Source organism: Glycine soja, chromosome 7 (genome assembly GCF_004193775.1).
Source record: "Glycine soja cultivar W05 chromosome 7, ASM419377v2, whole genome shotgun sequence".
In the NCBI taxonomy this organism is placed as follows: Eukaryota; Viridiplantae; Streptophyta; class Magnoliopsida; order Fabales; family Fabaceae; genus Glycine; species Glycine soja.
The window spans coordinates 7733602-7748505 of NC_041008.1; the positions used below are offsets into that span (position 1 = coordinate 7733602).

General features: G+C 32.2%; 1 protein-coding gene across 1 annotated transcript; it reads right to left on the reverse strand.

Moving 5' to 3' along the window:
• Window positions 1–2421: 2421 nt before the first annotated feature.
• On the reverse strand, window positions 2422–4940 carry LOC114418530 (geraniol 8-hydroxylase-like). Its single transcript, XM_028383941.1, has 2 exons — window positions 3754–4940; window positions 2422–3234 (listed from the first exon to the last, which is right to left on the reverse strand). The coding sequence occupies exons 1-2, from the start codon at window positions 4642–4644 to the stop codon at window positions 2629–2631; spliced, it is 1497 nt and encodes a 498-aa protein (XP_028239742.1). The 5' UTR covers window positions 4645–4940; the 3' UTR covers window positions 2422–2628.
• Between the last annotated feature and the right edge of the window lie 9964 nt (window positions 4941–14904).

The following is a 14904-nucleotide window of genomic DNA, read 5'->3' on the forward strand; positions in this document are numbered from 1 at the left end:
TGTTTTGTTCTTGTGAGAGAAGTGTCTTCGCCATTATCGTTAGGTCCCTCGTTTTAGAATAAGATACATTCTCACGTGTGATTGAGTAGCTTTTTTGAAAAGTAGGAATTCTAACGCTTTAAAATAAAATATTTTTTTTATAATTGTAATCAAATAAAGTGTAGCCCAGTTTTCTAATAATTCGAAAACTACATAAGCCAGTTTGATATATAAATCCTAAGCTTTAGCAGCAATGTAGGCAATTCTAGAAGTGCTTACGTTTGAGATTGTATAATTCCATGATTTTGTTGCTAGTGTACAGAGTACTTGCATAAAATTTAGACAAAATGTTTTTCTCCCTGTAAAATTAGTAAATTATGAATTTTGTTCTTGGAAATTTTTTTATACCTAAGTGTCATTCTGCACACGTTACTCCCTCATTGGAACAATTGGATGCCACTACTCTTATGATTTTTGGGGGTTAAAAAATTCCAAAAATTGTTAAAAAAATCGTGGAAAATTTTGAAACCCCTTTTCACCAACCTTTTTCTCCGTCTACGTAGGCCAGTGCGCTGATTTCCGATCCAATACCGTTAAGCCTCTCACAATGTGTAATGGCTATGCTGTTACACAAAAATAATCAACAGTATTAAGAGAATCTGTAACAATGTGATATAGGGACTATCTTTGTATTAGTAATATTTACTGATGGAGTTTCTTACAGTCTCAAATATAGAGAGTAGAATGGACCTTTCATGAGAGACCCATGAGGAAAGAGAAGAAGATTTCTCTACAACCCACTACCCCCAAATTCTCACACCCTCTTTTGTTTTACACGTAATCCTGCAGATGAGAATTGGTTATTCTCCCACACCATGTGTCTTGTGTGCCGCGCCAACCTCGTTCTCACCGAGTCCGAGGATGGTAACGCGAGTAACGGCAACAGAATTCCGGAAACGTTAACGCGATACATCGAAGCCCAAAACGACGCCGTGGAAGACGCGCCGTAGCAGCAAAACGCCGATGCTGACCCAGTCTTACCTGAACTACAAGTTATTTCCCTGAACATTCGAAAAGGTTAAGGAAGATGAGCTTGAAAATTTGTGAACAAGTAGTTAGTACACTAGTAATGCCAGTTAGGAAGAGCCCACTCTAAAATAAGGTGATTATTATTTGGGAACGTGCAGAGTGAAAAAAGAAGTTGAGTTTTGGCTTGGCAATTATAAAAAGCAGGTTGAGTTTAACCAACTACACACATTAACTTCATTGTGATTTATATTGACAAAAATACTTAATTGAGACATGTGAATTTAGATAATTATTTAATCTTTTTTTATTTAAAATTTGGTTTGTCTTTTTGATGTAATTTGTTCTCTTTAACTTGTAATTTTGCGAGATTGTATATGTTTATTGATGGATTATTTTATAGGTTATTGAATTGAATTGAATTACATTTTTTTTAAGGCTTAATGAAAGTTTAAAGTGGAAATCACAACAAATATGCTTAAGTTGGGATTGAAGGACCTAAATTGAAGTTTTTTTTCTATAGAGAAAATGAAAAAGAAAGTTACAAGAGGAATATTTGCTTCATCAAAACAATTTTTAGCTTAAGCTAAAATTAGTCAGAGGCGTAGAACTACATAGTTGTAGTGTCTCTTTAAGTTCAAATTTTTTAACTTGAGCATACATTCACTTAAGTGCAGATTTTTGGGATTCCATAAATAGATTTTCATGCTAATTTTTAGGAGACACTTCCTCATTGTGTAAAAACACCTCCTTTAAGTTCTTCACCAATTTTCTTCTTCCATCTTTCTTTATTGCTTTTGAATGTTATTCATGGAGATGGTAGCTAAACCCTCCGTTGTTGGGGTTAGATCGTATCCGAACCTTATGCTCTCATGTATTTTTTTTTGTTTTGAAATAGTGTTATATTTTATCTTATTCTTCAATGTTAGCTTTTTACTTCTATGTTTTATGCTTGTTATGGAATGACCTCCCGTAACTTGATTTTAGATGAGATTGTTATTGAAAAATAATTTCTTTATCTTGAAGTGTGGTAAAATGCCCATTAACCCTTAAAGTTAGGTATAAGATGAAGGATAATGATTATTTTTGAGTCATTAAACTTAAAGCAAGTTTAGATAATAAAAATTTGTGATATTTATTAAGTATTATGTAAGTTTTTGTGAGAACGATAACTCTTATTTATCGAATAGTACTTGATGACTTGGTATGCTTGTCATTGAATCAACACTCCTATGTCACACCTATGTCATAAGGTGCTTATACATTTATACTCTTTTTTCTTATTAAGAACAAGATTCTGATCTTTCCTTCCTTATAATTTGATTCCTTTTAAGAACCATTCAAGCACCAATGAAATTTTTTGATAAGGTGAAAGAAATGGTCATTCTAGAATTCAAAGATTTGAGAACAATGAACTATGAAGTTGAGCAATCTGAAGGGGAAAAAATTACAAAATTTTTACTCACTCACTAATTATGATCCAATTACATTTGCATGCTAATGAATAAAAGTTTTATTTACATGCTAATGAAGTTTTATTGATATTTTTTTTATTCGTAGGAAAAAGTCACATACCAAGAAATTTGCAACAATTTGATTACAGGTATGTAATCTTCCTTGGTATTATGCTTGGATGGGAATAACTAGTAGAGGTTGTGCCTTATGCAAGGTAATTCCATATTTCTCAGATACATCCATGTCTTCTGGCTTTTGTCCATCCGTGAGCTTCCAATCATAGTTGTATAGAAGAGATGCCAACACAACATGCAGAGTTCTAGATGCTAATGGCAACCCAGGACAAATCCTTCTTCCAGCTCCAAAGGGTATTAGCTCAAAATCATGGCCTTTAAAATCAATGTCACTTTCCAGGAATCTTTCAGGTGTAAATTCATCTGGGTTTGTCCAAATACTTGAATCTCTTCCTGTGGCCCATAGATTCACTAGAATTTGGGCACTTTTAGGCACCATGAAGCCACATAGTTCAATATCGACTTCTGACTTGTGTGGCAGTAACATTGGGGTGGGTGGATGCAAGCGAAAAGTTTCTTTCACCACTGCTTGTAGGTAAGGAAGGTTCGAGATATGTGATTCTTCTAGTTGTTCACCTTTGGCAAGGACTTGTTGAAGCTCTTGCCTAACTTTTTCTAGTTTTTCAGGGTTACGTAGCAACTCAGCCATTACCCATTCTATCGTGCTTGATGTTGTGTCTATTCCAGCCACAAATAAATCCTGACATATATGATCAATTAGTAAAATAATATATAAGATTTACTAATAAAGTGTAAGAGGCAAGTCTTTGAAGAAGAAAACATAAAAAAACGAAGTTTGTACTCATCCAATTCAAACAATTAAGGAGAATTAAATGGGGATTAAAGAGAGTAAAAAAATGGAGAATTAAGTCTCGAGAAATCAATTTGTTAAAATTAATTTGTAAGAACAAGAAATTCATAAGGTATGAATCAATTAGGATTTTATTGTAAAAATATAAGCAGAGAAAGGAATCTACTGCTCTTCATGCTCTCTCAATTCAACTTTTACCTTTTTATGCTATATGATATGCCAATATGAACTTCTTCCTTTGTTCTGGTAAAAGATGTCTTAATTACTTTCATAATGAATAGGATATGTTGTTTTAACTAGGCATATTTAATTGTTCTTAATATAAAGTAAATTTCTTTTTGATGAGGTAAAAATATCATCATGAATTTGTGTAAAGAATTGAATTGAATTTCTAGCCAATATACTCACTAGAAACAAATGCAGAACATGAGGCCGGGTCACTTGCGAATTGTCTTCAAGCATTAGCTCCAGCAAAGAATCTAACACATCATTGCATTCCCTGGACCCATTCTCTAATGCCCTTAAACGCAATCTTTCTTCTACGAGACCATCAAAAAACGCAATTAACTTTCGAAAATAACCACTCATTCTTCTCCGCGCACCTTGTGGATCAAGCAGGCGAAAGATTGGGAAGAAGTCCACAACATTAGGCCTCCCAGCTTCTTCCATGATACCCCAAATGATGTCCTTAAACTCTTGAGACTTATCAGAAGTGTAATAAGCCAAATCCATTGAGAAGAAAGTGTTTGATATGGAATTAAGAACAGTTGTAAAGGAAGCCTCACCAATATCCATAGCTTCACCTCTCTCGCATCGTTCCTTCACATAATCCATCAAATCTTGCATCTTCCTCTGGCGAAGAACTTGTGTGAAATTGAGCTGCTGAGAAGAGAACACTTTGGTGGCACAAGCTCTCCTAAGGGCCCTCCATTGTGGTAAAGGTGGCATCCATGCAACCGAAAGTATGTGATGGTCAAGTGCTCGAACACAATCTGGGACCATTCTATTAGCTAAGATTTGATCATTTTTTTGCAGTACTTCTTTGGCAACTTGTGGAGAGGAAATGACTATGGTGGTAGTGTTACCGAGCTTAAGACTCATTATAGGACCATAAATTTGAGAAAGTTTGGCAAGTGCTTGGTGAGGCTGGTTGCCAAGCTCCAATATGTTTCCTATGATTGGAAAAGGGTGAGGCCCCGGGGGATTTTTAGAAGATTTGAGTGGTTTGAAGCTAGAGATGAGTACATGAATGCTTATCCACACTATGGTGATTAGTGGAAGAAGTAGAAGGTAGTCCATTGTGCTTTATTTCTGTTGTTGTTTGTTTCAGGTGTATATTGGTATATATAGATGGAGTAATTGAACCCGGGATAGCCAAAAAATTAGAGACTAATATCTAGTTAAGGAAGTAAGGAACTGTTTCTACAAACAGATATTCTTCTATACACAAGAACCTGAAAATCACATGTTTCACCAGTGTTTTACCATGCATGTATCAAAATAAAAGTTGCCGCATCAAACTTCACATGTACTGAAAATTGGCAAAATGTTGCCTTTGATAATTCGTCTTATCTCTTCAGATTCATTGCATGCAAGAAAGTCAAAACCGTTTAGCAAAGAAAGAAGGATTTTCATAATGTATTTCTTTTCCCGTTTACACCTAAAAAATATTTTATTTTATTATTTGACATTTTCAAAACAATTTACTTTTAGGATAGGACGATAGTCTTAATCTTATCCTTTAAATGATAAATAACATATTAACAGAGTATTATATTATATTATCGATTAGGTGTGATAACGTAACAAATTAATAAAATAGAATATCATTACTTAATGAATGATTTTTAACTGATAATAGGCATTAAAAGTTAAAATTTGAAAATGTTAGATTATAAAATAAAAAAAAAATATTTTTTAAGTATTAAATTAACAAAAAGATATATATTAAAAATATGAAAAATATATTTAAGTTAAAAAAATTTGTCTATGGATTTTTTTTTTAGAATTACAAGGATTTTCTTTTTGTTTTGTTTGTATAAAATGGTTTATCAGTTACATAGAAAAAACATTTTTCTCTTTCCTATGAAAAGTCAAATGTCACGAAAATATCTAATGGATAGAGTATACTAGGCTGTTCTATAGCTGAGTCCTTGCAGGTTTGGTGTCAGTAACGTATTGCTCCCATAAAAATCTTAAAGAAGTTAGGCAAGTCACAAACGAAAAAAGAAAATTCACAGATGCATTATTATACCGAATGATGACCGATCGGTTGGAGAAGATAGCTCCTGTTAAAGATCTTACGTGTTGTATAGTTCTTTAATTTATTTATTCATTTGATTCGACCACGAATCTTTACACTAATATAATATTTTTCATTGAATTTAATTCTATTCAAGTGAGGTAGTTACATACTATAACTCAAACTTAAATTCATTAGTTCAGGTACAACAATCGTGCACAACGTGGTCAATAATTTTGTACCAAAGACTCAACTAAAGTTAGAACAAGGGCAACTTGATCCACCCGCTTAATTCTTGAACATTATGCATTTTTTAATCTACAAAGTAGAAACTATTAATTTCAATTCTTGAAACATGAACTATTTTTGAATTCATATAGGTCTTCTTACAAAAAATTTAATCTTTTTATTTTATTTTTGTAATATTCGACAACAGAAACTAAAAAAATTAAGAAATATACTTATAAGAACTAAAACAAATAATTTATAAATATAATAACAAAAGGTAAAATTTATATAAATATAAAAATCATTGCAAGCATGTGTAACCCTTCCTCTTATCCAATCTGCAGTACTACAGAATGTGAATATTAAGTAAACTTAATTGAAAAATTACTTGAAAACTAGTAAGTTAATTGGTAGTTAAAAATTAGCTTATTAAATTACTAATAGTTAAAAAATATAAAATGACATAAAAATAATAAAGTTATGATTTATTTTTAAAAAAATAAATAAATTAAATAAATATATTAAAGATAAAAAAAAAAATATAAAAAATTAGAAACTAAAAGTTAACATTTTTAAAAAAATGTTATTTCAAGTAATTTTTTAAAAAAAGTGATAGAAATTACTAAAAAAATAAAAAAAAATTACATAAAATATCTGGCCTAACATATCTATTTTCCTAAACTTTTTGATAAGCGACGAGACATTGGGTTGATCAGTATCAGTTGAATTTGTTGCCATACAAATAAAAAAGAACATTAGAGTTTGTTTGGATGAGGAAATTTAAATTCTAAGAATTTAAAATAATTTAATCAAAATTCTTTTATTTTCAAAATTTTGTGTTTGGATAAAAAAAATTTAAAATTGTGAGGGTGAAAGAAAATGAATGCAAAGAGAAGAAAATATATGATTGATGTGCTTCAAAAGGGAAGAGTATTGATGCGGTACAAGGAGTCGCTGAATTATCGTGACACGACAACATATATTATTATACCCAATCACACCATTCAGAGTCAACAACGCAAGACATGACTCAGACCCTTCTCACCGGCGAGCACCTCCACCATGTGATAGGCAGCGACGGCTACTTCCCTGACTAACGGGTGCAGTTCTACGTGTCTCCTTACGCCCGCACCTCATCGATGCTCCGCGAGCTCAGAGGGTGTTTCTTGAAGAAGAAGATCATCAGTGCGAGGGAAGAGTCGCGAGTTCAAGAACAGAATTTCAGGAATGTGAAAGAGATGATGATGGTTATAAAAAAAATACATTAACATTTTGGAAGGTTTTTCTATCAATAAGAGAATTTTAATTTCTCACCTTTTAGAAAAAAATTAAAATTTCACAATTTAGTTGTTAAAAATTTTATTTTAAAATTTCAAAAATTTAAATTCTTCATTAAAAAAACATCCAAACAATAAATTTTAGATTAAAAAAATTTAAATTCTCTAATAAATTACTTTCCCCGGTTAAAATTTTCTATCCAAATACACTTTTAAAGATTTTCCATACCTAAAACGTGTGATACTTTTAAAAAAAGTTAACGAAATTAATGAATATGTTTATAGTAAAAAAAAAATTAAAACTTATTGATAGTGTAAACATTTTTTATATATCATTTAATAATAAATTATATTATTTATAACAAGTTTATTAATTTTTATAATAATAATTATTAAAATTATATTTAAAATGATTTTTAATTATTTGATAATATAGAACCATGCCTCATTTTATAGGGAACCCCAAAGAGATTCTGTTTCATTATATTAGATCTATATATTAATTCCATTCTCTTAATATTCCTGTCTTTGGTGTCATTGTGATTAAAGATATCTTCTCTAATCTATCTGTTCCTATACATGAAAAATTTGGTAAATGAAAAGTTGAAAGATCGTTGTATGATAACTCAAAAATTACAATAAAAAAATAATCCAGAAATTGCATATGCAATAGAAAAGGAAAAGAGAGGTTTCTTTATATCAAACAAAAATTAACTTTTTTTATAAATATTCTATAATCATTGGTAAGTTGGACCTAAAGAGAATGGAAACATATTTCATATTTGATTACTAATCATTTTCAGTATATTGTGACTATATAATGTATGTTAAACACACCTGCCATATTTTTTTATTGTGATAAAGGTGAAGAAATAATAAATTACTTGCATAGTTAAACTGTAATGTAACTATGTAATTAAGCAAAGGGATCGGAGAGTGAATTTACCTGCATCATTTACATTTCAATTCAACAACATATCAACATTACAGTACGAAATAAAGCATATATATTAGCTTTTTCCAGTAATGCATTACTAGTCTAAAATAACCGTCATTGATGTTTTTCCAGTAATACATTACTAGTCTAAAATTAAATTAGTCCAACCGACTCAAATATATATTAGCTTGTCATGGATCATCCTAGAAGGAGCTTGCTCAGATTGACAGTTCTAAAAATCAATTTGTTTGATATAATTACTAGTTTAACAACAACAAACAATAATAATAAAGGCGTTGAATAAATATAAAAATAGTAGAGAAAAGTAGAAGAGTATAAAGAGAATAAGAATTGTGTATTATTTTTAATAGGAGTAATCTATTTATAAGTATAAAAGGTATAAAAGATATCTGGAAGATTACAAAAGATAAATATAAATACAAAAATATCTTAAACCTTAATAACATATATAAAAGAGGAAAGATCCTAAACATATATAATACCAACAACCACAATTAGATTATTCATAATATTTTTCTTTGGATGTCAATTATTTAAGAATATGTCTCATTAAAATCTTACCAGAAAAAAATTCGGTGGGATAAAAACCTAGTGAAGTAAAAAGAGTACATCATCCTTCAATACATTATCATTTATATCTCATAAAAAATCTTGTCAGAAAAATTCATGGGACAAAACCATAGCGATGGAAAAAAAGTGCATAACTTATTTATTTCTATTCCTCATGCAAACAATCATCTTTAAGATGATGAAATCCAATCTTATGAATCAATTTCTCAAAAGTCTTCCTTGGTTACGACTTTGTAAAGAGATTATTTAGATTTTCACATAAATGAACTTGTTGGACATTTATATCACCGATCTTTTAGAGATCACTAGTGAAGAATAATTTTGATAAAATATGTTTTGTTCTATCTCCTTTAATGTATCATAGTTATCATCAACTTCCAAATAAAAATGTTTACCTCACTCTTAACTTCATTTTTTGGCATCAAGATAAATTTGCTTCTTCCTCTTTAGTATTGTTACTGGAAGTTGTTGATTCACTATTGTAGATTATATGCCTTCTTTTTTCTTCTTGAATGAACCCTTATTCTTCTTCTCTACTTGTTACTTCTTTTGATAGATGAGGCAGTCTACCTTAATATGTCCCATCTTTTTGCACTCGAAGCAAGTGAATCCATTGGAGGAAGATGATTCACCTTTCTTGAGATTCTTCTTTGGCTGAAAGGTTCTGGTTCCATAGTTCTTCTTTTTCATGAGGATTTTGTTGAACCTTCTCACAAACAAGTTTAGATTTTCAACATCCGACCCTTCCGAATTGTCATCCTCACTTTCATCACTTGATGGAATGTGTGACACCCTCTACTCCTCACATATATGTACTAATAATAAAAAAAATAAGAAATCAAATTTAATTAAAAGTTTTTAAAACACATTTAAATACAAGCCTTTCAAAAGGATAAAAGGCTCACATTCATTTTTCTAACATCATAATAAAACTTGTCCAAATAAATAATAAATCATCTCGACTCAAAACAAGGTCGTTTAAGACTTCATGCAATTAACATAGAAACTTATACCCTAATGTCACATCTTATTAGAGCATTGTGTTGTCGTGCCCTCTAGCATGAGGTTTTTCGTAGTCATCCACCTAACTATCTGCTCTCATGAACACAAAGTTCGAGATCATCACAAGATTTAAACACAAATAACACACGGGGAGTGAGTTATCACATTCCCAACTGATGGAGAGAAACAAAACAATATGTAGGTATAAATATCATATAAACAAAATAAAACTTACTCAACATAGCTCACGTCATTTCACCACTTTGTCGCCCAACATCACATCACAACACAACTCGTTTCATTCATTTTCATAATATTCACGTACTCAAGGATCAAAACACAATATCACCATGTCAATCAATATTGATCAATACACAAGCGGTATGCAACATATACACTAAGACTCAATCATATATGCAATGTGGTACCATGTCAGTGAAAAACCTTGTTGAGCGCCTAGGAGTACATGATGAGACAAACCACACACTAGCAAGTCAGGTCACTCTCATTAGGTAAAATCATAGGGAAACCAATCAGGGTCATGTTATTTTGCGAGAATGCTCCAACCATATGGGATCGACACAGGCTTAAAGGAGTACTCAAACTGAGTGTATTTACCCCCAAGGCCTACACTCCGAAGAGTCTGTCAGGGCCTCTCCCTCCTAATTCAGGTCCAACCCAGAAAATATTTTAGCACACAGACTCTATCTATGAACTGTACAAAACATACGACTCCTCAATTGTTCTCAAAATAGTTTTATCTCGTTGCCCATCACAATACTCGTCGTGCATTAACTCATCACCCTTAAAGGGTCTTAGTATTAACTCGTCGCCCTTAAAGGGTCTTATCATTAACTCACCGCCCTTAAAGGGTCTTATCATTAACTCACCGCCCTTAAAGGTTCTTATAGTTGTGTAATTGTAAAATTCATAGCTCATAACTCAATGCACGCAACATCTCAATGCACGCATATATATTACAAGTCAATATATACTTAATTTATCACATATATTCGGTCTCAATCACAATGGTATAATCTCAAAGTAACATGTTATCACACCCCATGACTCATATACACTTTACCTATGAACTTTGCAATACACACAATTACTCAATTGTTTTCAAACTCATTTTAACTCGTTGCGCTTGAGATTAAACTCGTCGGGTTCCCACAGTGGATCCCATCACAATACTCGTCGCCCTTAAAGGGTCTTACAATTGTGTGATTGCACAATTCATAGCTCACAACTCAATATACACATCTTAATACACATGTATTTTACCTTTCATCACATGTTCAATTTATCACATACTCACGATTTGAATCACAATTTCATAATCTCAATATAACAATTCATACAAAAGGTTTATCACAACATGGGGAGTAAAACCTCTCAAATAATTTCACACAATTATATCAAAATCATAGGTCAAAACATAAAAACATCAATAATACTAAAGTTTATCAATCAATTCTCATCAGAACATCAATTGGTACGTAAAACATAACAATATTGTATTTATAATCGTAAAGGAAAAATTATAATTCAATAAACATCTCAAAATAAACTCCAATTTAATCCTCTAAGGATCCATACACATGTTTATTCTAATCCCTAATTGCGATAAACTCATCCCTTACCTCTAACCGGGCTCACGTGTGTATTGTGACAGCAATAGTGGAATCTCTAGTAGTTTCTTAAGATTTCTCAAGTTTTTCCTCTGACTTCTTTGATAGGGTTCCTAAACGTTAGAGAGAAGGAGAAGACATTAAAGCCTCCATTCCATTCTCTACGTGCGATGAGTATCTCTCCCTCTAAAGACATTATTTTGCAAATTCCAACGGTGAAGATGTGCAAAAATGAATCATGAACCACATAAAATTTCACAACAATCCAACAGTTAATGAGTCCGGGATTGTAGTTTTACTGAGACAGTTTTGGGTTTCTGCGGAAAAAGAAAAAGTTGCGATAAAAAGAATTTTTCTCTCAGCTCCGACATCTTTTCGTAATTCCCAATGGTGAGAATGTTCAAAATTGAGTTGTGAACCTGGTGCTAAAATATCACGATGATCCAATGGTGAACGAATCCGAGATGATTGTTTTTTTGAGCATGTTCGGTGGTATGCGGGAAAAGAGAGGGTTTTGGGAAGGGAAGGGGGGAAAATAAAATTGAGAGGAAGAGGGGGCATCATCGGTGTGAAAACTCACCTAACACGTCTCTATTTATAGATAAGATACTCATAGCCTATTATTTACTCTATTTATTTATTTTTATTATCTTATAAAAAGAAACTCTATTTTATTTCCTATCAAATGAATAAATCAAATATTTTTTTTCTTCAAATCATTATTTTAATACAATTATTTCTCTTTATTTATTTAATTATAAAAAGCTCATCATTTTTCTAAAACTATTTATTTATAAATAACAATCCTTTTTTAAATTAGTTTAAAAAAATGGGATGTTACATAATGCTAATCTTCAATGCTAAGCCTCTATTCTTCTTATCTATAGCTTCTTCTTCGGCCATTCTTGTCAAGTCCATTTCATATTCCGTTATGATGAGAATCCTAAAACTACCCAAATGCAGGGACCTATGACCAGGAATAGGATCAAACAATCAGTGGATTCCCTCCAACAAATGGTAGCAAACATACTTAACAAGGCCCAAGTGGAGAAGGATGAAGGCCCAGAGACAGAGGCACAACCAAGACTATTAATTGTTGCTGAAGGTCCAAATTAATTTGAAGGCCCATGCTAAATATGTTCTATTTTTTATTTATAATTTTTTTGTCATAATTTTGGCCCAAATATGTTCTATTTTTTTATTTATAATTTTTTCGTCGTAATTTGAATCTTTGTGCCTATTTGCCTATTGAACGAATTGCATAAATTATCCTAGACAAATTTGAAAAGAAAGGATCAGAAAAAAAAAGTTGCAGAAATTTTGAAAAAAGAAAGAAAGAAAGAAAAAAAGTGAGTGTTTGATCTTTGAACACGAAATTGAGGCAGTTAAAGGCATTTTTTTTGGCAAAAAAGTCATGGACCAAATGCCCTTATCTGGATTCTCCTATAAATTCTGAGTGTTTTGACATATAGTGGGTCTCAAACGAACAATCGTAGCATAAGTTATGACCATTTAAAGTTTACATGTCATCTTCGTTAATTTTATTCTCTTCTTCTCTGTGATTAAGTAGCTTTTTTGTTTCTTCTTTGTTTTCTTCTATTTATTATCCAAATCAAATCTAATCTATTATCCAAATCAAGTCTAATTTATTATCCAAATTAAATTTAATCTTTTATCCAAATCAAATCTAATCTGTTATCCAAATCAAGTCTAATCTGTTATTCAAATCAAATCATTATGTTATCCAAATCAAATTTGTTACTGAGTCTATGATAATTAAACTGTCTTTCTTGTTATATTACCTTGTGTGTCTAATTTGATTCATCCAGGAACTTAAGAGGGAGTGAGTGGTAAAAGGAAAGAGTGAAAAACATCACACAAAAGCCTATATTGAGAGCATCAAACACGAGTGAACTACCATCAAAGAGAGAAACACATGAGTAGAGTGTGGTGAGGTCCTGTAATCTTTGTTTAAATTATTGCAGAATTGTTTGTTCCTTAATCATGGCAAGAGTTGGTGACGGTGGTGGTGAATATCATTAACTGGACAAATCTCAACGCTTATTACTGGACGTGATGACTACACAAATGTAACGTTTGTTGAACCGTAACAATGAAGAGCTCTATAGACGAATAAAAGAACTAGAGCACCAAATGAATCCAAATGCTGGGAGACCTTATGGTGGGAACAGAAGGGTCAATGATGGATTGAATCAAATAGAGGGGTAGAACAAAATTGAGGGAGTAAAACTCAATGTACCCCCTTTCAAAGGCAGGAGTGACCCATACACCTACCTTGACTGGGAGATGAAGATTCAACATACATTCTCATGCAATGACTATCCTGAAGAGTAGAAGGTGAAGTTAGCAGCAACTAAATTCTTGGACTATGCCCTTGTTTGGTGGATGAAAAATCAAAGGTTATACGAAAGAGGTATGTTCCAACTAGCTACAATAAAACCATGCGACAGAAACTCCAAAGGTTGTCCTAGGGAAGTTTAACTGTGGAAGAGTACTACAAGGAGATGGAGATAGCACTAGTGAGGGCCAACATTGAAGAGGACACCAAAGCAGTGCATGATGGCTTCACCAATAAGATTTCTTTCCAACACCATGACCAAAAAATTATTCTTAAACTTCTATCCCCTAAAGAAGTGTGTGATGACCAAATCAGAATGAGAGAAAAGAGAGAACAAGATTAAGAAAATAGTGAGGCACCACAGAGAAAGAAGAGTGATACACCTGAAAGAAAGAGTGATACATATGAGAGAGAGTGATACACATGAGAGAAAATTTAATTGTTTTGCAGAAGCGAGTGAAGTGAGGAAAGTGTTACTTACTCATGAACCACTCTATCTACTGTATTTCAAAGATAATGAAATTTCTACTAATAATTCTAATGAGTTAACTATTTCTATTTCTCCTAGTGTTGAACTCTTATTGCAAGAATTTAAAGATATCTTTTCCAAGGAGATTCCTCATGGACTACCACCTTCAAGAGGCATAGAACATCAATTTGATCTCCTTCTAGGTGCTTCATTACCTAAAGGCCAGCTTACAAAAGCAATCCCCAAGAGACTCAACATAAGGATGCATGGGCCAAAGTTGAGTATGTGAAAAGATTGTATAACCAAGTGAAGGTGCAAATTGCAAAGAAGAATGAAAGCTATGCCAAGCAAGCCAACAAGAACAGGAAGGAAGTGGTACTTGAACCCGGTGCCCAAATGCAGGGACCTATGACCAGGAGTAGGACCAAACAGTCAGTGGATACCCTTCAACAAATGGTAGCAGACATACATAACAAGACCCAAGTGGAGAAGGATGAAGGCCCAAGACCCAGAGGCAGAGGCACTACCAAGACTATTAATTGTTGTTGAAGGCCCAAACTAATTTGAAGGCCCATGCCAAATATGTTCTATTTTTTATTTATAATTTTTTCGTCATAATTTTGGCCTAAACTGATTTAAATGCCCATGTCTATTTATATCTTTTTGTTTAGATACACTATATGTATTGGTTTTCATTTTCAATAGAGGGACTTTTGACATTTTATGAATATTTTGTGAGAACTTCTATTTGGGTTCCTTGTTGAACCAATATCAGACTTATCAAGGTAATTCTTGTGGCGTCTACCCTGACTTATCTTCCCTC